This window comes from Salvelinus fontinalis, chromosome 4 (genome assembly GCF_029448725.1).
Source record: "Salvelinus fontinalis isolate EN_2023a chromosome 4, ASM2944872v1, whole genome shotgun sequence".
In the NCBI taxonomy this organism is placed as follows: domain Eukaryota; kingdom Metazoa; phylum Chordata; class Actinopteri; order Salmoniformes; family Salmonidae; genus Salvelinus; species Salvelinus fontinalis.
Window position 1 is genome coordinate 54,800,238 of NC_074668.1, and position 26,934 is coordinate 54,827,171.

General features: G+C 42.1%; 1 protein-coding gene across 2 annotated transcripts in view; it reads left to right on the top strand.

The window, feature by feature from the left end:
- The window catches only part of LOC129854015 (C-Jun-amino-terminal kinase-interacting protein 1-like), a 113,555-nt gene that overhangs the window by 19,380 nt on the left and 67,241 nt on the right, over positions 1 to 26,934 (top strand). Inside the window, exon 2 of one of the 2 annotated variants that reach the window (XM_055920611.1) lies at positions 12,301 to 12,362. The exons of the other annotated variant lie outside the window; for it this stretch is intronic. Within the exon in view, the coding sequence (XP_055776586.1) occupies positions 12,301 to 12,362 (62 nt within the window). The remainder of the gene's footprint in view (positions 1 to 12,300; positions 12,363 to 26,934) is intronic. 2 annotated transcript variants of the gene reach the window in all.

Consider the following 26,934-nt stretch of genomic DNA (forward strand, 5'->3'; position numbering starts at 1 on the left):
TTGCAGAACTTACTCGGAAACATGTGTGCTATGTTCCCATGGTCAACTTCTGTCTGCAAATGCATTAATAAAGGTTTTTGATTGATTTACTTAAAGATATTGTCTGATTGCGGATTTCACCAATAAGCAAATGATTGACAAGGAACAAGGAACCTACAACACGGTGTTCAGCGGGCCTTATCCTTCACTCTGTTTGTTTAGAATAGATACCCTAGAGCAGGGGTGTCAAAGTCAAATGGACGGAGGGCCAAATAAAAAATTTAGCTACAAGCCGAGGGCCGGACTGTTCGAATGTTCATTGAAAAATTTTTAAATGACGCATATAGTCTAGTGAACCTAATTGAACCTACTGAAAACCTAACAAATATATTCCAATATGATCAGATAAATAAAGCAATATTTTCTTATGGCTCTGTCAGTAATCTTAAATTTTCAACAGACACAAAAGACAAATTTCCTTTATATAAAAATCCCCATAACATGAACATTAAATGAAAGAAACCGGTATTCAAGGCACCATCAGTAGCCTATATTTTCTATTTTAGCAAAAGTGGGCTAAATTTACTTCAAAGAAAAAAACAATAATAGCAATTTTCTATCATCCACTCAACTGAAATATTTTTAAAATATAATTGGATTGAAATACAATAAAATAAAGTGCAAAAATCTATTAATCAAAAACAACACTTTGTTTAACCTGTCTAGGATCAGCGTGGCGCTAGCGGCACACCCCCCCCCCCCCCACTGAAAAACCAGTGCCGCGAAATTCAAAAAAAATATTTTTTTTAAATATTTCACTTTCACACATTAAAGTCCAATACAGCTAATGAAAGACACAGATCTTGTGAATCCAGTCAACATTTCCGATTTTTAAAATGTTTTACAGGGAAGACACAATATGTAAAGATGTACATCTATTACCTAAAAACACATTAGCATAATCCACCATCTTTTATTTGTCCACCAACACCAGTAGCCATCACCAATTCGGCTAAACTAAGATATTTATAGCCCCTAACCAACAAAAAAACTCATTAGATGACAGTCTGATAACATATTTATGGTATGGGATAGGTTTTGTTAGAAAAAAGTGCATATTTCAGGTAGATGGCATAGTTTACAATTGCACCCACCGTCACAAATGGACTAGAATAATTACAATGAGCAACGTGTTTACCTAACTACTAATCATCAAACATTTCGTAAAAATACACAGCATACACGAATCGAAAGACACAGATCCTGTGAATACAGACAATATTTCAGATTTTCTAAGTGTCTTACAGCGAAAACACAATAAATCGTTATATTAGCTTAGCACATAGCAATTAGCAGCCCAGCATTGATTCTAGCCAAAGTGAGCGATAAAAGTCAACATCGCCAAAAGATATTAATTTTTTCACTAACCTTCTCAGAATTCTTCCGATGACACTCCTGTAACATCACATTACAACATGCATATACAGTTTGATCGAAAATGTTTATATTTAGCCACCAAAATCATGGTTAGACAATGTGAAATGTAGACAAGCTGGTAAAGAAAAAGTCCTTGCGCCACTTAGACAGTGATCTACTCTTATACATAAATACTCATAAACGTGACTAAAAAATATAGGGTGGACAGGGATTGATAGACAATTTAATTCTTAATACAATTGCGTTATTACATTTTTTAATTTATCCTTACTTTTCAATACAGTTTGCGCCAAGCGAAGCTACGTCAAAAAACATGGCGTCCTAAGCCACTAAAATGTTTCGACAGAAACACGATTTATCATAATAAAAATGTCCTACCTTGAGCTGTTCTTCCATCAGTATCTTGGGCAAAGGATCCTTTCTTGGGAGAAATCGTCTTTTGGTGGAAAGCTGTCCTCTTGCCATGTGGAAATGTCAACTGCGTTCGGGATGAACTGAAAAGCATGCCCAACTTTTCACATCGTTGCAAAAATAAATGTCCCAAAATCGCACTAAACGGATATAAATTGCTATAAAACGCTTTAAATTAACTACCTTATGATGTTTTTAACTCCTATAACGAGTGAAAAGATGACCGGAGAAATATAACAGGCTAAACTAACGCTTGGAACAGGTGCGCGCCGGTGTCCTCTAGGCTCATGACGCAGCTCCAAAAGAATGACTAGCTTCAGGGTTTTTTCATTTGTAGGGCCTGTGAACGCGCAATCGACCCCATTGGAATCGTCATCACGTAAAGGCATCCAGGGGAAGACGTAAGAAGTGTCCGTATAGTCATAGCAATGACAGTGCCCTTTTAACTGACTTCAGAAGAGTGGCCAACATTTCTCAAATCTGACTCCATGTCAGGGAAATTGCTGTAGAATGGGCTCTGTTCCACTTAGAGACAAAATTTCAACTCCTATAGAAACTATAGACTGTTTTCTATCCAATAATAATAATAATATGCATATTGTACGATCAAGGATTTTGTGGGAAGCCGTTTAAAAAATTAGCCAAATTAGCATAAATAGTCTAAACAGCGCCCCCATCCCCAACAGGTTTTAAGGAGAAGTAACATGCAGTGAAAACAAATATTAAACTTTAACTTTTAAACTTGAACTGAGTAAAAACTCTAAATATGTGATTGCACAGTAATGTTCACTTGTTTGAGGTTGAGGGTGATACTTGGTGGTGTCCCATCTTTTCCACAAGTTCATCAATGTTCGGGGTAAGGCTCTGAGCTGAGGAAATCCTCAGAATTGAGTGGAGGTGTTCAGCAGTAAGTCGACTTCTGTGTGATGTTTTGTTCAGGTTCATCAAAGAAAACAGTTGTTCACACAGGTATGTGCTGCCAAACATAGACAACGTTTGAGCAGCCTGGATGCGCAGCTGGGGCATTGTGTCGGGGAGGAAACGGGCGAACTCCGCAGCACCCACTGCCGCATATTTTGCCCTCAGTGCATCATTGCATTGGAGGTCAATCAACTCCATTTGGAGGTTTGGTGGTGAGCTTTCCACGTCAACAGCAAATGGGTTACCGAGCAGTTCCAACCTGCTTTTTTGTGCTTCAAAGTCAGCAAATCGGCGTCGAAAGTCAGCGGCAAGCATACCTATTTTATCAGCCAACTGTGCGCTCGGGAACGCACTGGTAGAGAGCTTCTCTTTCATGGTCTGGCAGCTGGGAAAGTGGCTCAAATTTTCTTTCCGCATCTGCGTCTCCCACAGAGTCAGTTTGGTTTTAAATGCCTTCACTGTACTGTACATATCAGAGATGACATGATCCCGACCCTGCAGCTGCAAGTTCATTGCATTCAGATGACTCGTAATGTCACACAGAAAAGCCATTTCACACAGAAACATTTCGTCTCGGAGTTGTGTTGTGTCTTTCCCTTTGCTGTCCAAGAACAGACAAATCTCCTCACGAAGCTCGAAACATCTTTGAAGCACCTTTCCCTGGCTTAGCCATCGCACCTCTGTGTGATAAGGCAAATCACCATGCTCCGTTTCTAACTCCGTCAGAAATGCCTTGAACTGGCGGTGATTCAAACCTTTGGCTCTGATAAAGTTAACTGTGCGCGTGATGATGCTCATTACATGCTCCATTTTCAAGGCTTTACCGCACAACGCTTCCTGGTGTATGATACAATGATAAGCTGTCAGCTCACCTGTCGCATTTTCCTCTTGCATCTTTTCCCGTATCTTCGCCACCAGTCCGCTCCTGTGTCCACACATCGCAGGTGCTCCGTCGGTTGTCAAACCCACGAGTTTTTCCCAAGGCAGCTCCATCTCATTTACACATCTTGACACCTCTTCATACAAATCATGCCCCGTAGTTGTGCCATGCATAGGACGTAAAGCCAAAAACTCCTCTGTCACGCTTAGGCTGGAGTCCACTCCGCGGATGAAAATTGACAACTGGGCAATGTCAGAAATGTCGGTGCTCTCATCCACAGCCAAGGAATATGCAATGAAATCTTTTCCCTTTTTCACAAGCTGCTCTTTTAGATTGATGGACAACTGGTCTACTCTCTCGGCAATGGTGTTTCTGCTCAGACTCACATTTAAAAAGAGTTGCCTTTTTTCTGGGCAAACTTCGTCACAAACTTTAATCATGCAGTTTTTGATGAAATCCCCCTCCGTAAATGGCCGGGCTGATTTAGCGATCTCTTCTGCCAAAATAAAACTGGCCTTGACAGCAGCCTGGCCTTGTGATTTGGCTTTTTTGAACAGAGCCTGTCGAGATTTGAGGCCTCGTTTTAATTCCTCTGCCTTTTGTAGCCTTTGTTCCATGTCCATATTCTTGTTTTTGTCCGCGTGTTTCGTTTCATAATGTCGTCTCAGATTATACTCTTTCAGTACCGCCACACTTTCTCCACACAGAAGACACACAGGTTTTCCAGCTACCTCCGTGAACATATACTCCGACTCCCACCTTGTTTGAAACCCCCGGTTCTCAGTGTCCACCTTCCGTTTTGCCATTTTTGATGGGTATCTGAAAGTTAATTTTACTGTGATGCTGACGACTGCTGTGCCAATAAATATTGAAATGAAGCAGCCTACTGCTCGGTGCGTCACCGTTGCATTGTGGGAAATGTAGTATTGGTGCGTGTAAAAGATCTGCGGGCTGCCGGCTTGCTGCGGTCTGCGGGCCGGTTCTAATAATAAATCAAGATCATCCCAGGGGCCGTAAAAAACCTTCTCGCGGGCCGGATGTGGCCCGCGGGCCTTGACTCTGACATATGTGCCCTAGAGGTACCTATAGTGGTGAAAGGAAAGTGTTCTTTGTCTCTCGTCTTCGGGCAAGTTTCCTAGGCTAACAGTGCATAAACAGCTGCAGACTGAATGTTCCTATGTAGTCTTTTTCTTCGGGAGAGCGTTTCATAGTTTCTAACCATTTCGTACCTTTCAGCTCACACTGTCGGTCACGCTGGTCTTTAGTTTAAAGCCATTTCCCAGCCGTGTAGCCACCGCTTCACGCTGTCTGGTCTAGTAGAGTCTAACCATTTCAACGTGTGGGTGATCCTCACGTTTTCTGATCGAATATGTTCATTCTTCAGCAAGTCCTTTTAAGCAGGAGGGCGGTTCCATCCCGTTGTCACAATGTCTGTGCTCACGTGGGCGTGGTTACTGACTTGGCAAAAGTATTTTGATGTTACGGTATTATCTAATTTAGAAGGCTAAAATCACATTTAATCTTCTCACAAACAGTTTCATATTTAATAATATAAGTTCCACAACATTTAGATGTACACTACTGTTCAAGAGTTCGGGGTCACCTAGAAATGTCCTTGTTTTTTAAAGAAAAGCATATTTTTTGTCTACTGAAAAAAAAATCTAATTGATCAGAAATACAGTGTTGCAAAGAAAGAAGGCAGAGTTGCAAAGAGAAAGCCATATCTCAGACATATCCCAGTAAAAAAAACATTAAGATGGGCAAAAGAGAACAGACACTGCACAGAGGAACTCTGCCTAGAAGGCCAGCATCCCAGAATCGCCTCTTCACTGTTGACTTGAGACTGGTGTTTTGCGGGTACTATTTAATGAAGCTGCCAGTTCAGGACTTGCTAGGCGTCTGTTTCTCAAACTAGACACTCTAATGTACTTGTCCTCTTGCTCAGTTGTGCACCGGGGCCTCCCACTCTTTCTATTCTGGTTAGGCCAGTTTGAGCTGTTCTGTGAAGGGTGTAGTACACAGCGTTGTACGAGATCTTCAGTTTCTTGGCAATTTCTCGCATGGAATAGCCTTCATTTCTCAGAATAATTCTAGACTGACGAGTTTCAGAAGAAAGGTCTTTGTTTCTGGTCATTTTGAGCCTGTAATCGAACCCACAAATGCTGATGCTCCAGATACACAACTAGTCTAAAGAAGGCCAGTTTTATTGCTTCTTTAATCAGAACAACAGTTTTCAGCTGTGCTAACATAATTGCAAAATGGTTTTCTCATGATCAATTAGCCTTTTAAAATGATAAACTTGGATTAGCTAACATAACGTGCACTTGGAACACAGGAGTGATGGTTGCTGATAATCGGCCTCTGTACGCCTATGTAGATATTATATAACAAATCAGACGATTCCAGCTACAATAGTCATTTACAACATTAACAATGTCTACGCTGTATTTCTGATCAATTTTATGTTATTTTAATGGATAAAAAATTGCTTTTCTTTCAAAAACAAGGACATTTTTAAGTGACCACAAACTTTTGAACGGTAATGTAAATCTGACAACTGGGACATACACATTTGTAGAGTTCCCATTATTTGGTTATACCATCCTTAATGATATCACAAACAATGACTTATTTTACATGATTATTGTTTCGAGCCCCACGAACCATTTACCACATTATTTACATTAGAAATGTCCAACCTTTTTTTCTTACAGTATTGCAAAGTATCTCTTTGTGGTAACAAAGGGATTTTTAACTTCCATCTCTGCAGAGTGGGAGAGAGAGTTCCTGCAAAGTATTTACGACCCGGTTGTTAAGTCATAAAACTCTGGTGGAAGAGAGAGAGAGAGAGGGGAGGGGGGGGCTGATCTGGAGCCTATGATCCTCACCCAAGAGGGACAGTAGGGTAGGCACTTGTTGGTGGAATGTCATGCCTAAAGTTTGCTAATCTTGCCAATGAAAAAATTATTAAAGTTGTTGGCAATATCACTGGGTTTCTGTGATGTATTAGCCATCTGACTCAATGAATGATGGAGCTGAGTTTGCCTTTTTGTCCAACATTCTATTTAAGGTGCGCCAAAGCTTTTTTACTATCGTTCTTTATATGATTTATCTTCATTTCATAGTATAGTTTTGTTTTATTCAGTTTAGTCACATGATTTCTCAATTTGCAGTATTTTTGCCAATCGGTTGCGCAGCCAGACTTTTTTGTCATTTCCTTTGCCTCATCCCGCTCAACCAAACAATTGTTCAATTCCTCATCAATCCATGACGATTCAACAGTTTGTGCAGTCTTTTTCTAATGGGTGCATGCTTATAAGTAACTGGAATAAGTAATTTTATAAATGTGTCAAGTGCAGTGTCTGGTTGCTCCTCATAACACACCACATACCAACAAATATTCTTTACATCATCAACATAGGAATCATTGCAAAACTTCTTGTATGACCTCTCATACACTATATTAGAACTAGCCTTTGGGACTTTTTCTAGATATGGCTACTGCATTGTGATCACTACATCCAATTGGTTTTGGATACTGCTTTTAAACAGATTTATGCAGCATTAGTAAAGATGTGATCAGTACATGTGGATGATTTCATTCCTGCGCTGTTTTTAAATACCCTGGTATGTTGACTGCTAACCTGAACCAGGATGCAGGCTCTGGTTATCGTTTGAATTTTTTTCTTGAGTGGCAACACATACATTATCAAGCATTTCACACATATTATCCAGATACTGATTGTTAGCACTTGGGCAGATGAACCTGTAGCCAACAGTATTTCACATGAGATCCTCTCTAAGCTTTACAGGATTGTGGTTCTGAATATAGACTGCAACAACAACTAATCAAATCAAATGTATTTATAAAGCCCTTCTTACATCAGCTGATGTCACAAAGTACTGTACAGAAACCCAGCCTAATAACCCAAACAGCAAGCAATGCAGGTGTAGAAGCACGGTGGATAGGAAAAACTCCCTAGAAAGGCCGGAACCTAGGAAGAAACCTGGAGAGGAACCAGGCTCTGAGGGGTGGCCAGTCCTCTTCTGGCTGTGCCAGGTGGAGATTATAACAGAACTTGGCCAAGATATTAAAACGTTCATAGATGACCAGCAGGGTCAAATAATAATAATCACAGTCGTTGTAGAGGGTGCAACAGGTCAGAACAAAATCAAATCAAATCACATTTTATTTGTCACATGCGCCGAATACAACATGTGTAGATCGTACAGTGAAATGCTTACTTAAAATCCCTAACCAACAATGCAGTTTTAAAAAATACCTAAAAAAAATAAGAATAAGAGATTAAAGTAACAAATAATTAAAGAGCAGCAGTAAAATAACAGTAGCGAGGCTATATACAGAGTCAAAGTGTGGGGGCACCGGTTAGTCGAGGTAATTTAAGTAATATGTGAGGGGGGTGCAATGCAAATAGTCTGGGTAGGCATTTGATTAGATGTTCAGGAATCTAATAGCTTGGGGGTAGAAGCTGTTTAGAACCCTCATGGACCTAGACCTGGCGATCCAGTACCGCTTGCCACGCGATAGCAGAGAAAACAGTCTCTAACTAGGGTGGCTGGAGTCTGACAATTTATAGGGCCTTCCTGGCACCGCCTGGTATAGAGGTCCTGAATGGCAGGAAGCTTGGCCCCAGCGATGTACTGGGCTGCACGCACTACCCTCTGTAGTACCTTGTGGTCGGAGGCCGATCAGTTACCATACCTGGCAGTGACGCAACCAGTCAGGATGCTCTCGATGGTGCAGGTGTAGAACCTTTTGAGGATCTGAAGACCCATGCCAAATCTTTTCTGTCTCCTGAGGGGGAATAGTTTTTTTTCGTACCCTCTACACGACTGTCTGGGCGTGCTTGGACCATGTTTGTTGGTGATGTGGACACCAAGGAACTTGAAGCTCTCAACCTGCTCCACTACAGCCCCGTCGATGAGAATGGGGGCATGCTCGGTCATCATTTTCCTGTCATCCACAATCATCTCCTTTGTCTTGATCACGTTGAGAGAGAGGTTGCTGTCCTGGCACCACACTACCAGGTCTCTGACCTCCTCCCTATAGGCAGTCTCGTCGTTGTCGGTGATCAGGCTTACCACTGTTGTGTCATTGGCAAACTTAATGATGATGTTGGAGTCGTGCCTGGCAATGCAGGCATGAGTGAACAGGGAGTACAGGAGAGGACTGAGCACACAACCTGGAGGGGCCTCCGTGTTGAGGATCCGCGTGCCGGACGTGTTGTTACCTACCCTTAACACCTGGGGGTGGCCCGTCAGGAAGTCCAGGATCCAGTTGCAGAGGGAGATGTTTAGTCCCAGGGTCCTTAGCTAAGTGATGAGCTTTGAGGGCACTATGGGGTTGAACGCTGAGCTGCAGTCAATGAATAGCATTCTCACATAGGTGGTCCTTTTGTCCAGGTGGGAAAGGGCAGTGTGGAGTGCAATAGAGATTGCATCATTTGTGGATCTGTTAGGGCGGTATGCAAATTGGATTATAGGGTCTAGTGTTTCTGGGATAATGGTGTTGATGTTAGCCATGAACAGCCTTTCAAAGCACTTCATGTCTAAAGACGTGAGTGCTACGAGTTGGTAGACGTTTAGGCAGGTTACCTTAGTGTTGTTGGGCACAGGGACTTTGGTGGTCTGCTTGAAACATGTTATTACAGACTCAGACAGGCAGAGGTTGAACATGTCAGTGAAGACACTTGGCAGTTGGTCAGCGCATGCTTGGAGTACCCGTCTTGGTAATCCGTCTGTGCCTTCGGCCTTGTGAATGTTGACCATGCCTTGCTCACAACGGCTGCGGAGAGCGTGATCACACAGTCGTCCGGAACAGCTGATGCTCTCATGCATGTTTCAGTATTACTTTCCTCGAAGCGAGCATAGAAGTTATTTAGCTCGTCTGTTACGCTCGTGTCACTGGGCAGCTCTCGGTTGCTTCCCTTTGCAGGCATTGCCACATCCGACGAGCGTCAGAGCCGGTGTAGTACGATTCAATCTTAGTCCTGTATTGACGCTTTGTCTGTTTGATGGTTCGTAGGAGGGCATAGCGGGATTTCTTATAAGCTTCCGGGTTTGAGTCCTGCGCCTTGAAAGCGGCACCTCTACCCTTTAGCTCAGTGCAGATGTTGCCTGTAATCCATGGCTTCTGGTTGGGGTATGTACGTACAGTCACTGTGGGGACGACGTCATCGATGCACTTATTAATGAAGCCATTGACTGATGTGGTGTACTCCTCAATGCTATCGGAAGAATCCTGGAACTTATTACAGTCTGTGCTAGCAAAACAGCTACAAAAAAAACAGATAAACTCTCTAGGTAGATCATGTGGTCTACAGCTTATCATGAGATACTCTACCGCAAGCGAGCAAAACCTTAAGACTTCCTTCGATATTGTGCACCAGCTGTTGATTACAAATATACATAGACCGCCACCCGTTGTCTTACCAGAGGCTGCTGTTCTGTACTGCCGAGTTTACATATACAGTTGATGTCGGAAATTTACATACACCTTAGCCAACCACATTTAAACTCAGTTTTTGACAATTCCTGACATTTAATCGAAGTAAAAATTCCCTTTCAAAGTAAAAATACCACTTTATTTTAAGAATGTGAAAGGTCAGAATAATAGAGAATGATAGCACAGAGAATAATTTATTTCAGCTTTTATTTCTTTCATCACATTCCCAGTGGTTCAGAAGTTTACATACACTCAATTCGTATTTCGTAACATTGCCTTTAAATTGTTTGACTTTGGTCAAATGTTCGGGAAGCATTCCACAAGCTTCCCACAATAAGTTGGGTGATTTTTTTCCCATTCTTCCTGACAGAGCTGGTGTAACTAGATCAGGTTTGTAGGCCTTGCTTGCACACACTTTTTCAGTTCTTCCCACAAATCTTTTATAGGATTGAGGTCAGGGTTTTGTGATTGACACTCCAATACCTTAACTTTGTTGTCCTTAAGCCATTTTGCAACAACTTTGGAAGTATGCTTGGGGTCATTGTCCATTTGGAAGACCCATTTGTGACCAAGCTTTAACTTCCTGACTGAAGTCTTGAGATGTTGCTTCAATATATCCACATAATTTTCCTGCCTCATGATGCCATCTATTTTGGGAAGTGCACCAGTCCCTCCTGCAGCAAAGCACCCCCACAAAATGATGCTGCCACCCCCGCGCTTCACGGTTGGGATGGTGTTCTTCGGATTGCAAGCCTCCCCCTTTTCCTCCAAACATAATGATGGTCATTATGGCCAAACAGTTCTATTTTTGTTTCATCAGACCAGAGGACATTTCTCCAAAAAGTACAATCTTTGTCCCCATGTGAAGTTGCAAACTGTAGTCTGGATTTTTTATGGCGGTTTTGGAACAGTGGCTTCTTCCTTGCTGAGCGTCCTTTCAGGTTATGTCGATATAGGATTCGTTTTAGTGTGGATATAGATATTTTTACCTGTTTCCTCCAGAATCTTCACAAGGTCCATTGTTGTTGCTCTGGGATTGATTTGCACTTTTCGCACCAAAGTACGTTCATCTCTAGGAGACAGAACGCGTCTCCTTCCTGAGAGGTATGATGGCTGCGTGGACTCATGGTGTTTATACTTGCGTACTATTGTTTGTACAGATGAACGTGGTAACTTCAAGCATTTGGAAATTGCTCACATGGATGAACCAGACTTGTGGAGGTCTACAATTGTTTTCTGAGGTCTTGGCTGATTTCTTTTGATTTTCCCATGATGTCAAGCAAAGAGGCACTGAGTTTGAAGGTAGGCCTTGAAATACATCCTCAGGTACACCTCCAATTGACTCAAATTATGTCAATTAGCCTATCAGAAGATCCTTAAAGCCATGACATAATTTTCTGGAATTTTCCAAGCTATTTAAAGTCACAATCAACTTAGTGTATGTAAACTTCTGACCCTTGGAATTGTGATACAGTGAATTATAAGTGAAATAATCTGTCTGTAAACATGCACAAAGTAGATGTCCTAACCGACCTGCCAAAATTATTGTTTGTTTACAAGACATTTTGGAGTGGGTTAAAAACAAGTTTTAATGACTCTAACCTAAGTGTATGTAAACTTACGACTTCAAATGTATTTGGCTAAGGTGTATGTTAACTTCCGACTTCAACTGTATATACTAGGCGGTGTCAGAAGAAGGCCCAAAAAATTATTAAAGACTCCAGTCAACCAAGTCATAGACTGTTCCCTCTGCTACCGCACGGCAAGCAGTACTGGAGTCTAGGACCAAAAGGCTCCTTAACAGCTTCAACCCCCAAGCCATAGGACTGCTGAACAATTAATCAAATGGCCACCCGGATTATTCACAATGACACTCTGTTTTTACACTGCTGCTACTCGCTGTTTATAATCTACGCATAGTCACTTTACAAATTACCTCGACTATCCTGTACCCCCACACATTGACTCGGTACCGGTAACCCCTTTGTATAGCCTTGTTATTGTTATGTAGTTTTGTTGTATTACTTTTATTAATTTTTTAATGTCACTTAAGTTTTTTGTAAATATTTTCTTAACTCCATTTCTTGAACTGCATTGTTGGTTATGGGCTTGTAAATATGCATTTCACTGTATCCGGCGCATGTGGCAAATAACATTTGATTTGATTTTGATTTGAAATCTTCTTTTTCAACTTGTTTTCTTTCAGGGACTAAACAGGGCAATTGATGCTTTGGCAGGACAAATCCCTCTTTCCCGATTGGTGTGGAGGTAAGAATTTGTATCATTATCTGTTAATTTTTTTGTTGAAATTCAGCCAGCTGTTTTTTGCTCCATTTAGGCTTGCTTGCTAGCTAGCCAAGAAATGTGTTGTGCAGGGTGTTGAGATCTAAGCAGGGCAGGAGACTGCAGACCTGCAGATGGGGCAGCTAACTTTTGGCCTAGCATCGCAGGGGGCTCTAAGCCTGGCAGGCTAGGATGCTGCGTACCCAATAAGGAGGGGCTCTGCGGTCCATGCAGGGCAGGATATTTTAGACATACTTGAGGGTCATGACATACTTGGCTTACTGGGAAGGCAGGGAACTCTAAACATTACCCTACTTGAAAGGAAGGGAACTCTGACACTACAAAGAAGGAAGGGAACTCTGACCTTACTGGGAAGGAGGGGAACTCTGACCCTACCCGGGAAGGAAGGGAACTGTAACCCTACCTGGAAGGATGGGAACTCTAAACCTACCATGCAGGCAGGATAAACTGGACCTACTTGAGGGGCAGGACACTCAAAGCCTGGACACTTTACACCTGCCAGGTAGGCCCAAAACTGTAACTCTAACCCTACCGGGAAGGAAGGTAAGGGGCAACCCCTATGAAATTGACAAAAAATGAATGGCAACTTATTGGAACTGGGCCAACCATATACACATTCGCAAATACCACTCAATTGGGTGGAAGTTGGTCAAAAACATATAGCAAATGGAACATGTCAGATGCTCGTGTTATAAACCAAAAATCAAAGGGGGCGAGCGCACTCGACCGTAGGATTTCATATGTGAAATGGTCTGAAAGTCAGGTCTCAAGTGTGAAATCTAAAAAATAAATCTAAATGTTAAAACCTCGTAAAACGTGTGTTTTGGACCGTTTTACATTTATTTAGAATTTTTGGGTCAATTATACATATGTAGGAACTGCATGGACATAGATTTCTCTTATTTTATGCGAGTTTGTCATAAAGCCTATGTTTTGTCCATTTGCCATATATGATCAAAGGAAGTCGGGTTCTGAACCCAAAAGTCACAGAACTATGTCCAAATGGCATTGGAAATGTCCAAATGGCATATATAAATTGTAGCAGACCAGGGGGTTGTGTCAAAACGTTTACACAGATCAGACACGGACAGAGTAGGATTAGCTCAGTTTCAAAGGTGATTATTAAACTAATAGTTAAAAAGAAAAGGTCTCCCCTATGAGACCCTCTCTGGGATACCGTCTTCTGGGCTCCGGGTCTTGCCGTATCCTGTGGGGATCAAGAACTGAACTCCCTCCTGTTATGTCTGGAACCGTCCCCAACTATACAGGAGTCCTTTCTTCCCCTAGTCTCTCCCCTGTGTGCTGCCCTTCTGGCAGCTTTATGGAACTCGTAGAGCTGGTGAGCAATCAGCCCTTGATTACTCACCAACCCCAATCAGCTCCAATTTGTCTTGGTTGGAGAGCCCTTCGAGACCTGGCACATCCAGCACAGGGAGCCATCACCTCGTGATGTATACTCTGTCTGTCACCAGGCCTTGATGAGTCTCCCCCTGGTGGTTGACTTGCTGTATGCCACAAAGTATTGAAATTACTAAATCATGATGTTATGTCCATTTGCCATATATGATCATAGGAAGTCAGGTTCCTTGCACAAAAGTAACAGAACCATGTCCAAATGGCATGTGAAATGTCCAAATGGCTTATATAAGTATTGAAAGTACTAAATCAGGATGTTATGTCCATTTGCCATATATGATCACAGGAAGTTGGCTTCCAAACCCAAAAGTCAGTGAACCATGTGCAAATGGCATATATCCTGCCCTACAAAAAGTGTTGGGACACTGTAAAGTCCATGGAGAATAAAAGCACATCCCAGCTGCCCACTACACTGAGGATAGTAAACACTGTCATCACTGATAAAGCTATGATAATCGATCATTTTAATAAAATTTCTCTACGGCTGGTCGTGTTTTTTACCTGGCCACCCCTACCCTAACATCTCAGCAGCCCCTGCAGCAACTCTCTTTCTAAAATGATCTGCTGAAATTGTTGCAACCCCTATTACTAGCCAATTCAACCTTTCTTTCGTATCGTCTGAGATTCCCAAAGATTGGAAAGCTGCCGAGGTCTTCCCCCTCTTCAAAGGGGGATACAATCTAGACCCAAACTGTTATAGACCTATATCCATCCTGCCCTGCCTTTCTAAAGTCTTCGAAAGTCAAGTTAACAAACAGATCACTGACCATTTCAAATCCCACCGTCCCTTCTCCACTATGCAATCTGGTTTCCGAGCTGGTTATGGGTGCACCTCAGCCACGCTCAAGGTCCTAAACGATATCATAACCGCCATCGATAAAAGACAGTACTGCGCAGGCGTCTTCATCGACCTGGTCAAGGTTTTCTACTCTGTCAATCACCGCATTCTTATCGGCAGACTCAATAGCCTTGGCTTCTCAAATGATTGCCTCGCCTGGTTCACCAACTACTTCTCAGATAGAGATCAGTGTGTCAAATCGGAGGGCCTGTTGTCCAGACCTCTGGCAGTCTCTATGGGGGTGCCACATGGTTCAATTCTTGAGCCGACTCTTTTCGCTGTATATATCAATGATGTCACACTTTCTGCTGGTGATTCTCTGATCCACCTCTAAGCAGACACCATTCTGTATACATCTGGCCTTTCTTTGGACACTGTGCTAACAAACCTCCAAATGAGCTTTAACTTCTTAGCGCTAGGGGTCAGAGATATATATATTTATTTAAATAACGTGCCCAACGTAAACGGACATTTTCTCTGGCCAAGATCGTAGAATATGCATATAATTTACAGATTAGGATAGAAAACACTCCAAAGTTTCCAAAACTGTCAAAATATTGTCTGTGAGTATAACAATACTTATTCTGCAAGCGAAAACCTGAGAAAATGTAACCCGGAAGTGATATATAAAAAAAAATCTGTGTTCCCTGGCCCCTCTAACCTCCATTTAAAGGGTATCAACCAGATTCCTTTTCCAATGGCTTCCTCAGGCTGTGACCAGGCTTTAGACATAGTTGCAGGCTTTTATTTTGAAAAATGAGCGAGTTTTTTCAAAAGTAGTCAGGTGTCCTCTGAATATTTCCTGCGCGCGAGAGAGGGGCACCCCATTTTCCTTTTGTCTCTTAATGAATAGGTTATGGTCCGGGTGAAATACTATCGATTATGTTTGTTAAAAACAACCTGTGGATTGATTCTAAAAAACATTTGACATGTTTCTACGAACATTACGGATATTTTTTGGAATTTTTTTCGAACGGAACACGGCTTTGATTTTCTGAACATAATGCGCAATCCAAATGGCGTTTTTTTGTGATAAAAGTAATATTTATCGAACAAAAATAACATTTGTTGTGTAACTGGGAGTCTCGTGAGTGCAAACATACGAAGATTATCAAAGGTAAGCGATTAATTTAATTGTTTTTCTGAATTTCATGACCAAGCTAACCAAGCTAATATAAGGCTAGCTGTGGTAGCATTGAAAGCTACACTCACAAAAGCTTGGATTTCTTTCGCTGTAAAGTATGTTTTCAAAATCTGACACGATAGGTGGATTAACAACAAACTAAGCTGTGTTTTTGTATATTTCACTTGTGATTGCATGATTATAAATATTTTTTGTAATATTTTTTAATCTGATACGTTTGGAAATTTTCCTCTTCCTTTCAGAACCGGAACAAGGCTGTAGTTTTCTCAGCATAACGCGCAACCCAAATGGCGTTTTTTTGTTATAAAAGTAATATTTATCGAACAAAATATCATTTGTTGTGTAACTGGGAGTCTTTTGAGTGCAAACATCCGAAGATTATCTAAGGTAAGCGATTCATTTTATTACTTTTCTGACTTTCGTGACCATGCTAATTTGGGGCTAGCTGTTGTAGCATTGAAAGCTACACTCACAAAAGCTTGGATTTCTTTCGCTGTAAAATATATTTTCAAAATCTGACATGATAGGTGGATTGACAACAAGCTAAGCTGTGTTTTGGTATATTTCACTTGTGATTGCATGATTATAAATATTTGTAGTAATATTTTTGCATTTGGCGCCCTGCAATTCTAGCGGTTGTTTAGGAAAGGGATCCCGTAAAAGGGATCCGTAGCGCAGAGAAGTTAATGCCATACAACACTCCTTCCGTGGCCTCCAACTTCTTTTAAATGCTAGTTAAACTAAGTGCACTTTTGCCCTTGCTCTTTAATGCAATCGCAGTGTTAGATTTTTAAAATTAACGTTACTACAACATACAGCGTGCGCTAAAGCGAGACCGCACCTAGATTATTGGCAGAATATCTGTTCTACATTTTTCAACAGAACAACGAATTAACATCATAAATACTTCTGACTATTTGATGAGCTTCCATCAGAATCTTGGGCAAGGTGACCTTAGTCCAAAAGAATCGTTGCTTGGTTGTAGATTGTCCTCTTCAACGTTCGATTTAGCAGTAAACATTAGCCATGTGGCAAAGACGTGTCCGACTCACTAAAACGCAGGACGATTAAATATCCGAAAATCGCAATATACCGATATAAACTGATATAACTCGGTTTAATATAACAACATGATGATGTCTTTAACCTGTCTAGGATCAGCGTGCCGCTAGCGGCACTCCCCCCCCCCCCCCCACTGAAAAACCAGTGCCGCGAAATTCAAAAAAAATATTTTTTTAAAATATTTAACTTTCACACATTAAAGTCCAATACAGCTAATGAAAGACACAGATCTTATGAATCCAGTCAACATTTCCGATTTTTAAAATGTTTTACAGGGAAGACACAATATGTAAAGATGTACATCTATTACCTAAAAACACATTAGCATATTCCACCATCTTTTATTTGTCCACCAACACCAGTAGCCATCACCAATTCGGCTAAACTAAGATATTTATAGCCCCTAACCAACAAAAAAACTCATTAGATGACAGTCTGATAACATATTTATGGTATGGGATAGGTTTTGTTAGAAAAAAGTGCATATTTCAGGTAGATGGCATAGTTTACAATTGCACCCACCATCACAAATGGACTAGAATAATTACAATGAGCAACGTGTTTACCTAACTACTAATCATCAAACATTTCGTAAAAATACACAGCATACACGAATCGAAAGACACAGATCCTGTGAATACAGACAATATTTCAGATTTTCTAAGTGTCTTACAGCGAAAACACAATAAATCGTTATATTAGCTTAGCACATAGCAATTAGCAGCCCAGCATTGATTCTAGCCAAAGTGAGCGATAAAAGTCAACATCGCCAAAAGATATTAATTTTTTCACTAACCTTCTCAGAATTCTTCCGATGACACTCCTGTAACATCACATTACAACATGCATATACAGTTTGATCGAAAATGTTTATATTTAGCCACCAAAATCATGGTTAGACAATGTGAAATGTAGACAAGCTGGTAAAGAAAACGTCCTTGCGCCACTTAGACAGTGATCTACTCTTATACATAAATACTCATAAACGTGACTAAAAAATATAGGGTGGACAGGGATTGATAGACAATTTAATTCTTAATACAATTGCGTTATTACATTTTTTAATTTATCCTTACTTTTCAATACAGTTTGCGCCAAGCGAAGCTACGTCAAAAAACATGGCGTCCTAAGCCACTAAAATGTTTCGACAGAAACACGATTTATCATAATAAAAATGTCCTACCTTGAGCTGTTCTTCCATCAGTATCTTGGGCAAAGGATCCTTTCTTGGGAGAAATCGTCTTTTGGTGGAAAGCTGTCCTCTTGCCATGTGGAAATGTCAACTACGTTCGGGATGAACTGAAAAGCGTGACCAACTTTTCACATCGTTGCAAAAATAAATGTCCCAAAATCGCACTAAACGGATATAAATTGCTATAAAACGCTTTAAATTAACTACTTTGTGATGTTTGTAACTCCTATAACGAGTGAAAAGATGACCGGAGAAATATAACAGGCTAAACTAATGCTTGGAACAGGAGAGGGTCGGTGTCTTCCACGCGCGTTACGCAGCAAGAAAAGACTTGCTAGCTAAAGGTTTTTTTCATTTGTAGGGCCTGTGAACGAGCAATCGAGCCCGTTGGAATCGTCATCACGTAAAGGCATCCAGGGGAAGACGTAAGAAGTGTCCGTATAGTCATAGCAACGACAGTGCCCGTTTAAATGACTTCAGAAAAGTGGCCAACGTTTCTCAAATCTGACTCCATGTCAGGGAAATTGCTGTAGAATGGGCTCTGTTCCACTTAGAGACAAAATTTCAACTCCTATAGAAACTATAGACTGTTTTCTATCCAATAATAATAATAATATGCATATTGTACGATCAAGGATTTTGTGGGAAGCCGTTTAAAAAATTAGCCACATTAGCATAAATAGTCTAAACAGCGCCCCCATCCCCAACAGGTTAACACCTATAACGAATAAAAACATGACCGGAGATATCTAAGGCCTATAACCGGAGCGTTCTAGAGCCACAGCCAGATGTCCTTCCTGCGTCAGAGCGAAGTGAACAAAGACCGGACCCTTCGTTCCCAGGCCATTTATAACCTCTCAGTTCTGCCTAGCAACCCCATTTCAACTCTCACTATTCGCTGACACCCAGGGGAAGACGTATGCAGTGCATCTCAACCAATAGAAGACAGGCAGATTTATAAACAGATCTCAGAACAGCTTGCAGAATTCAGCATTCTCACATCCTCATAGGAAAAATGCTCTAACTCCAGTTCTGTTTTACTCACAGATATAATTCAAACGGTTTTGGAAACTAGAGAGTGTTTTCTATCCAATAGTAATAATAATATGCATATTGTACGAGCAAGAATTGAGTACGAGGCAGTTTAATTTGGGAACGAAATTATTACAAAGTGCAAATAGCACCCCCTATTGACAAAAGGTTAAACTGAAATTGCAACCAATCACGGCCGGTTGTGATATAGCCAACCTAACTTAGAAATACATTTGATGATAGAATTCTCCCCGTACACTCCTTCTAGGCAAGTCTATTGTCCAGCTACCTGCTAATAGTCATAATGGCACAGTACAACGTGACCGTGTGTGTTTGAAAGAGTATTTAGTGAAAATTATATCCTGGTGATGGTTTTTATGTGGGGTTCAAATGAGAGGGAACTTTCCAGGGTGACACAGAGGCTTTAAACTTGTGTTGACAGAGGTACTGGGAAACCATCTATACTGATGCTGAGGTTGTACTGTTTGGAGAGGTTGGATTTGGAGCCGATGAGCATGACCTCTGTCTTGTTGCTGTTAAGTTTTAGGAGGTTCATTCTCATCCAGCTCTGGATGTCTTGAAGGCAGCTGATGAGGGAGGTAGGAGGGGAGTGGTGGGTTTGTTGGGAGATGTCATCTGGGTGTCATCTGCATTGCAGTGGAAGTGAACTTTGATGTTGCATCTTTCCCAGATGTAGGTCACGCACCCTGATCTGTGGTTTTTCAGTTGCACAAAATGTTGACTGTCAGTGAGGTAGGGGGAAAACCAGGAGAGTGCAACACCCATGACACCAACTAGACGTTTCATGAGGAGTGGGGAGGAGATGGTATGAAACTCTGCATTCAGGTCGAGGAAGATGAGGATGGATAGCAGCCCTGAGTCAGCTGCATGGAGGGAGCTGTTACTGATTTTGACCAGGGCTGTTTCAGTGTTGTGTTTGGAGCGGAAACCAGACTGGAATGGTTCGTGAAGGTTATGTAGCTGAGTGGCCACAACCCAATCCAGCATTTTGGAGAAGAAGGGAAGGTTTAAGATGGATGGAAGTTGTTCAGGAATTTATCGCAGGGAAGGTTCTGCATGGAAGTTGTCAGGAGGCTGAAATAGGAAGTTCACTATGGAGAAGTGGACTTTTGGGTTGTTTTTACCAGTGTTGATGATGTCGGAGTAATAGGATGTTCTTGCAGCTGAGATGGCATTCTTATATTTTAACAGGTGATCTGTGTATGCTTGAGAGTGAACTACTCAACCAGTCTACTTGTACAAATGCTCGGGACGCCGTGCACTGGCTTTTAACAGGCATAGCTCCGGGGTGTACCAGGGAGCAGTGTGAGTGAAGGAGACTGAGTGGGTTTTGAGGGGAGCGAATGGCACCGGAGGAGATGGATGGCAATTTACGGGCTCCAAACCAATTGTGCTATTGCGTATGTTTTTTGCGTTATTTGTAACTTATTTTGTACATAATGTTTCTGCCACCTCCTCTTATGACCGAAAAGAGCTTCTGGATATCACGACAGCGATTACTCACCTCGAACAGGACAAATATTTTTTTCCTTAACGAGTAGTACGAAAAGGATTTACTTCAGACACTGGACAAGGCCCAAATCTCTGTCATTCGCATGAAGAAGAGACGGAGATATCGGGGACATGGGTCGGGGTGACTTGGGAAATCCTGGAAATCCGCTTCTACCATCAGTCCTATTTACCAACGTGCAATCATTAGATAATAAACTGGATGAGCTCTGATCAAGACTATCCTACCAACGGGACATTACAAACTGTAATATATTATGTTTAACCGAGTCGTGGCTGAACGACAACATGGATAACATACAGCTGGCTGGGTTTTCTGTGCATCAGCAAGATAGAACACCTGCCTCGGGTAAGACAAGGGGTGGTGGTCTGTGTCTATTTGTAAATAACAGCTGGTGCACAAAATTTAATATTAAGGAAGTCTCAAGGTTTTGCTCGCCTGAGGTAGAGTATCTCATGATAAGCTGCAGACCACACTATTTACCAAGAAAGTTTTTATCTATATTTTTTGTAGCTGTCTATTTACCACCACAAACTGATGCGGGCACTAAGACCGCACTCAACGAGCTGTGTAAGTCCATAAGCAAACAAGAAAGTGCTCATCAAGAGTCAATGCTCCTAATGGCCAGGGACTTTAATGCAAGGAAACTTAAATCCATTTTACCTAATTTCTACCAGCATGGTACATGTGCAACCTGAGGGAAAACACTCTAGACCACCTTTACTCCACACAAAGAGACACGTACAAGGCTCTCCCTGCCTTCCATTTGGCAAATTTGACCATAACTCTATCCTCCTGATTCCTGCTTACGAGCCAAAACTAAAGCAGGAAGTACCAGTGACTCGCTCAATGACGCAGATGCTAAGCTACATGAGTGTTTTGCTAGCACAGAATGGAATAAGTTCTGGGATTGTTCTGATGGCATTGAGCAGTACACCACATCAGTCACTGGCTTCATCAATAAGTGCATCGATGACGTCGTCCCCACAGTGACCGTACGCACAAACCCTAACCAGAACAGATTACAGGCAAAATCCGCACTGAGCTAAAGTGTAGAGCTGCCGCGTTTCAAGGAGCGGAACTCTAACCCGGACGCTTATAAGAAATTGCGCTATGCCCTCCAATTAACCATCAAACAGGCAAAGTGTCAATACAGGAATAAGATTCAATACAGGACTAAGCCTACACCGGCTCCAATGCTTGTCAGATGTGGCAAGGCTTGCAACTATTACGGACTACAAAGGGAAGCACAGCCTGGAGCTGCCCAGTGATACGAGCCTACCAGACGTGCTGAATTACTTCTGTGCTTGCTTCGAGGCAAGCAGCACTGAAGCATGCAAGATAGCACGAGATGTTCCGGACGACTGTGTGATCACGCTCTTTGTAGCGGATGTGAGGAAGAGCTTTAACTTCTTGAGAATACAGGGGGTGCTGTTTCGCATTAGCATAATTGCCTCTACAGACTAAACTGCCTCTTATTCAATTATTGCTGTTACTATATGCATATAACCATATAGCATTGGATAGAAAACAAGCTATGGTTTCTAAAACCGTTCCAATTGAGTCTCTGAGTCAAACACAGGTCATTTCACAGCACTTTCCCTGAGCCAGAAAAAGATTGCAAGATGTGTATGCTCGCTTCAAAGCTCTGCCTATATATGGTCACGCGACCTATGACCCGAATGACACTTCCTTCTTCTTCCTCTGGGTGTCTGGAAGACGTCAGAGGAGAAATTTTTTGTTTATCTTGTACTGACGTGAAATAAGACCTATTTCTTTAGCGTGACCGACAACTTCCGGTTTCTGAGATGCGCGTTTTCAGAGGTGGCATTGTCTTTTGTTATGCTGACGTTACGGATGAAAACTATCTCCGTGTCGAAGTTTGTTTGATACATGTGACCATATCACCGTAATGTATGTTTTTTCAATATAGTTTAATCAGATTATTAGAATTTTTTCGGGAGTTTTGCCGTGTTCCGTTCTTTGAGTTTTTTAACTTTGGACAGAGCCGTGCTAGTCGACCAGTACCCAGGCTAAATGAAGAGGGGAAGTTGCCATTGTGAATGGATTGAACGACTCATCAGGACTAAGGACACCTTGATCAACATTCTGATGAAAGACCAGCAATAGTAAGACCCAATTTACGATGTTATTTCATATATCTGTCGTGCATGTGAACTGGTCGCGCGCGTCCAGCTGGTTCTGGCTGGCCTGGTTATGCTAATTTAGCGCTACATTTTGTTTTCGCTATAAAACATTTAAAAAATCTGAAATATTGTTTGGATTCACCAGATGTTGGGCTTTCAATGTCTGTACGCTGTGTATTTTTTCTGAAATGTTTTAAGACAAGTAATTAGTTATATAACGTTGGTCTCTGTAATTGTTCTAGCTGCATCAGCACTATATCAGATTGCAGCTGCAATGTAGAACTGTGATTTATACCTGAAAAATGCACATTTAAAAAAAAAAAACTATGCTATACCATAAATATGTTATCAGACTGTCATCTTATAAATTTGTTTGTTGGTTTGTGGCTATCAATATCTTAGTTTAGCCGAATTGGTGATAGCACCTGATGGAGTAAGAAACTGTTGGAGTAAGAAAATGGTGTCTTTTGCTAACGTGTTTAGCTAATAGATTTACATATTTTGTCTTCCCTGTAAAACATTTAAAAAATCTGAAATGGTGGTTTTATTCACAAGATCTGTGTCTTTCATTGGGTGTCTTGGACTTGTGATTTAATGATATTTAGATGCTACTATTTAATTGTGACGCTATGCTAGCGATGCTAATCAGTGTGTGGGGGGGGGGGGGGTGCTCCCGGATCCGGGTTAGGTACTCTGTAGAGGTTAAACAGGTCTACATTCACAAGGCTGCATGGCCAGACCGATTACAAGGACGTGTAATCCGAGCATGCACTGACCAACTGGCAAGTGTCTTCACTGACATTTTCAACCTGTCCCTGACTGAGTCTGTAATACCAACATGTTTCAAGCAGACCACCATAGTCACTGTACCCAAGAACACCAAGGTAACCTGCCTAAATGACTACAGACCCATAGCACTCGCGCCTGTAGCCATGAAGTGCTTTGAAAGGCTGGTCATGGCTCACATCAACACCATTATCCCAGAAATCCTAGACCCACTCCAATTTCCATTCCACCCCTACAGATCCACAGATGATGCAATATCTATTGCACTACACACTTCCCTTTCCCACCTGGACAAAAGAAACACCTACGTGAGAATGCTATTCATTGACTGCAGCTCAGCTAAGAACCCTGGGACTAAACACCACCCTTTGCAACTGGATCCTGGACTTCCTGACGTGCCGCACCCAGGTGGTAAGGGTAGGTAACAACACATCTGCCACAATGATGCTCAACACGGAGGCCCCTCAGGGGTGCGTGCTAAGTCTCCTCCTGTACTACCTGTTCCCACATGACTGCATGGCCAAGTACGACTCCAACAACATAATTAATTTTGCCAACGATACAACAGTAGTAGTCCTGATCACCGACACCGAGGAGACCTGGCCGTGTGGTGCCAGGATAACAACCTCTCCCTCAACGTGATCAAGACAAAGGAGATGATCGTGGACTACAGGAAAATGAGGATCGAGCACGCCACCATTCTCATCGACGGGCCAGAAGGCGAGCAGGTTGAGACGTTCAAGTTCCTTCGTGTCCACATAGCCAACAAACTATTATGGTTCAAACACATGAAGAGAGTCGTGAAGAGCGCACAACAATGCCTTATCCCCCTCAGGAGACTGAAAATATGTGGCATGGGTTCGAGACAGCAGGTGCGGTAGAGAGAGTCGAAACAGCAGGACCGTGACAAGGTAGCACGTCCGGTGAACAGGTCAGGGTTCCATAGCTGCAAGCAGAACAGTTGAAACTGGAGCAGCAGCACGACCAGGTCGACTTGGGACAGCAAGGAGTCATCAGGTCAGGTAGTCCTGAGGCATGGTCCCAGGGCTCAGGTCCTCCGGGAGGTAAGGGAAGACCCCCATGAAATGGACAAAAATGAATGGCCATTGGGCGATACACAATTTCAAATACCAATCAAATGGACGGCAGTTCATCCAAACCATATTGCAAGTGGAACATGGCAAATGCCATTTGTCAAACCCCAACATTCCCAAAGATGGCGAGTTCGCTCCACTGTAGATTTTCATATGGCAAATGGTCACTAAGTCAAGACCCAAGGAAAAATCAAAAAAAATTATCAAAAATTCATCACCCTCTAAAAACAAAAGTGCTTTCTGGACCTTTTTTCAAATATTATATATTTTTGTGTTTATAATTATATAATTATAATTTTGTAATTATACATATATAATAACCGTATGATCCTACATTTGTCTTATTTTATTGAGTTTGTCCATAAGGCCTATGTTGAGTCCATTTGTCATATATAATCATAGGAAGTCTGCTTCCGAACACAAAAGTCAGTGAACCATGTCTAAATGGCATAACAAATGTCCAAATGGCATTTATACTGACCAAATGATATGTTAATGTCACTATGTTAATCCCTGAATCAACCTAGAAGGTCTATTTGTCATGTTTGATCATAGTAAGTATTAGGAAGTAAGAATTTGATGCAATGAGAGAAGTTTGATGTTTTGAAACACCTCCAAAATGACCAGGGGCACCCCTTATTGGATGGGCACGAGTGGGGGGTGCTCCCTACCCGGCCATGGACCCCTTGCACCCCCCTAAAGGCATTAAAAGCCATCTAAAAAAATTGCTCCTGGTAACCCGTTCCGATCACCAGGTGCACGGATGTCCATTTGCAATGTCTTACAATGGGCATTTACCATCATGAATTTCACATTCTCTAATATACCGCAGAAATGCCCAATTGACTGGCCCGTTGAACTCGGGATGGCCGGGCAGTGATAGTGGTTCCTCTCCATCGCTCGTTGGTGTTGATTTCAGCATGTCAATTTGTTGATGGTTTATCATTTAAGTTTCAGAGCTCTAGGTCTGACGGTTCTTTGATAGTTCAAACGCAGGTAACTATTGCAGGCTCTGTAAGTCTGTAAGCCCAACACTGTGTTACTCCATCCTGGCTATGTGTGTGTGTGAGTTTTTCTTGGACATCTGATGGGAGAAATGCCTGATTTACAGTTCATGAGGGTTTCCTAATCACACATATAAAGTTTTGGAAAGATGTGACCTTTCGTCTTCAAAGTCTTTTCCGTTTAGGAGAAATGGCCATGTCACTTTTGTGATGTTTTGTCCATTTGCAATAAGCAGCCGGTCGCCATCTGGGGGAATTTTCTGGAACAGCAGAAAAATTACCTAAAATGTAATAAAACGGAAACCAAATGTCCAAGAGACTTTATTTGATGACTTTCCGGAAGATCTGGCCCTGGGGCACGACCTGAGGCCGTTGGACTATTTTAAAAACATTTGTGGACGTCTAGTAAGGGACCGTACATTTGCAATATGGAGATCCTCATCAATCATACGGGTAATGCCATCGGCGTCCCTTATGTAGGGGAGTTAGAGGGAGAGAGAGAGAATTAGAGGGAGCATACTTAAATTCACATAAGACACCGGATAAGACAGGAGTAATACTCCAGACATAACAGAATGACTCTAGCCTCCTTACACAAACTATTGCAGCATAAATACTGGAGGCTGAGACAGGAGGGGTCGGGAGACACTTTGACCCCATCCTACGATACCCCCGGACAGGGCCAACCAGGTGGGATATAACACCACCCACTATGCTAAAACACAGCCCCCACACCACTAGTGGGATATCTGAAAAACACAGCCTTACTAGCCCACCCGAGAGGGGTGCCAAACCCGGACATGAAGATCACGTCTGTGACCCATCCACTTAAGTGAAGCATCCCTCCTAGGGACGGGATGGAAGAGAGCACCAGAAAGCCAGCTACTCAACCCCCGTAATAGGGTTAGAGGCAGAGAATCCCGGTTGAGAGAGGGGAACCGGCCGAGACAATCATAGGACCTACTGAAGAGATGAGTCCTCAATAAAGACTTAAAGGTCGAGACGGAGTCTGCGTATGTCACATGGATAGGCAGACCATTCCATAAAAATGGAGCTCTATGGGAGAATTCCCTGCCTCCAGCTGTTTATTTAGAAATTCTAGGGACAATAAGGAGGCCTGCGTCGTGTGACCGTAGCGTACGTGTAGGTATGTACGGCAGGACCAAATCGGAGAGATATGTAGAAGCAAGCCCATGTAATGCTTTGTAGGTTATCAGTAAATCCTTGAAATCAGTCCTAGCATTTACAGGAAGCCAGTGCAGAGAGGCTAGCACTGGAGTAAAATGATCA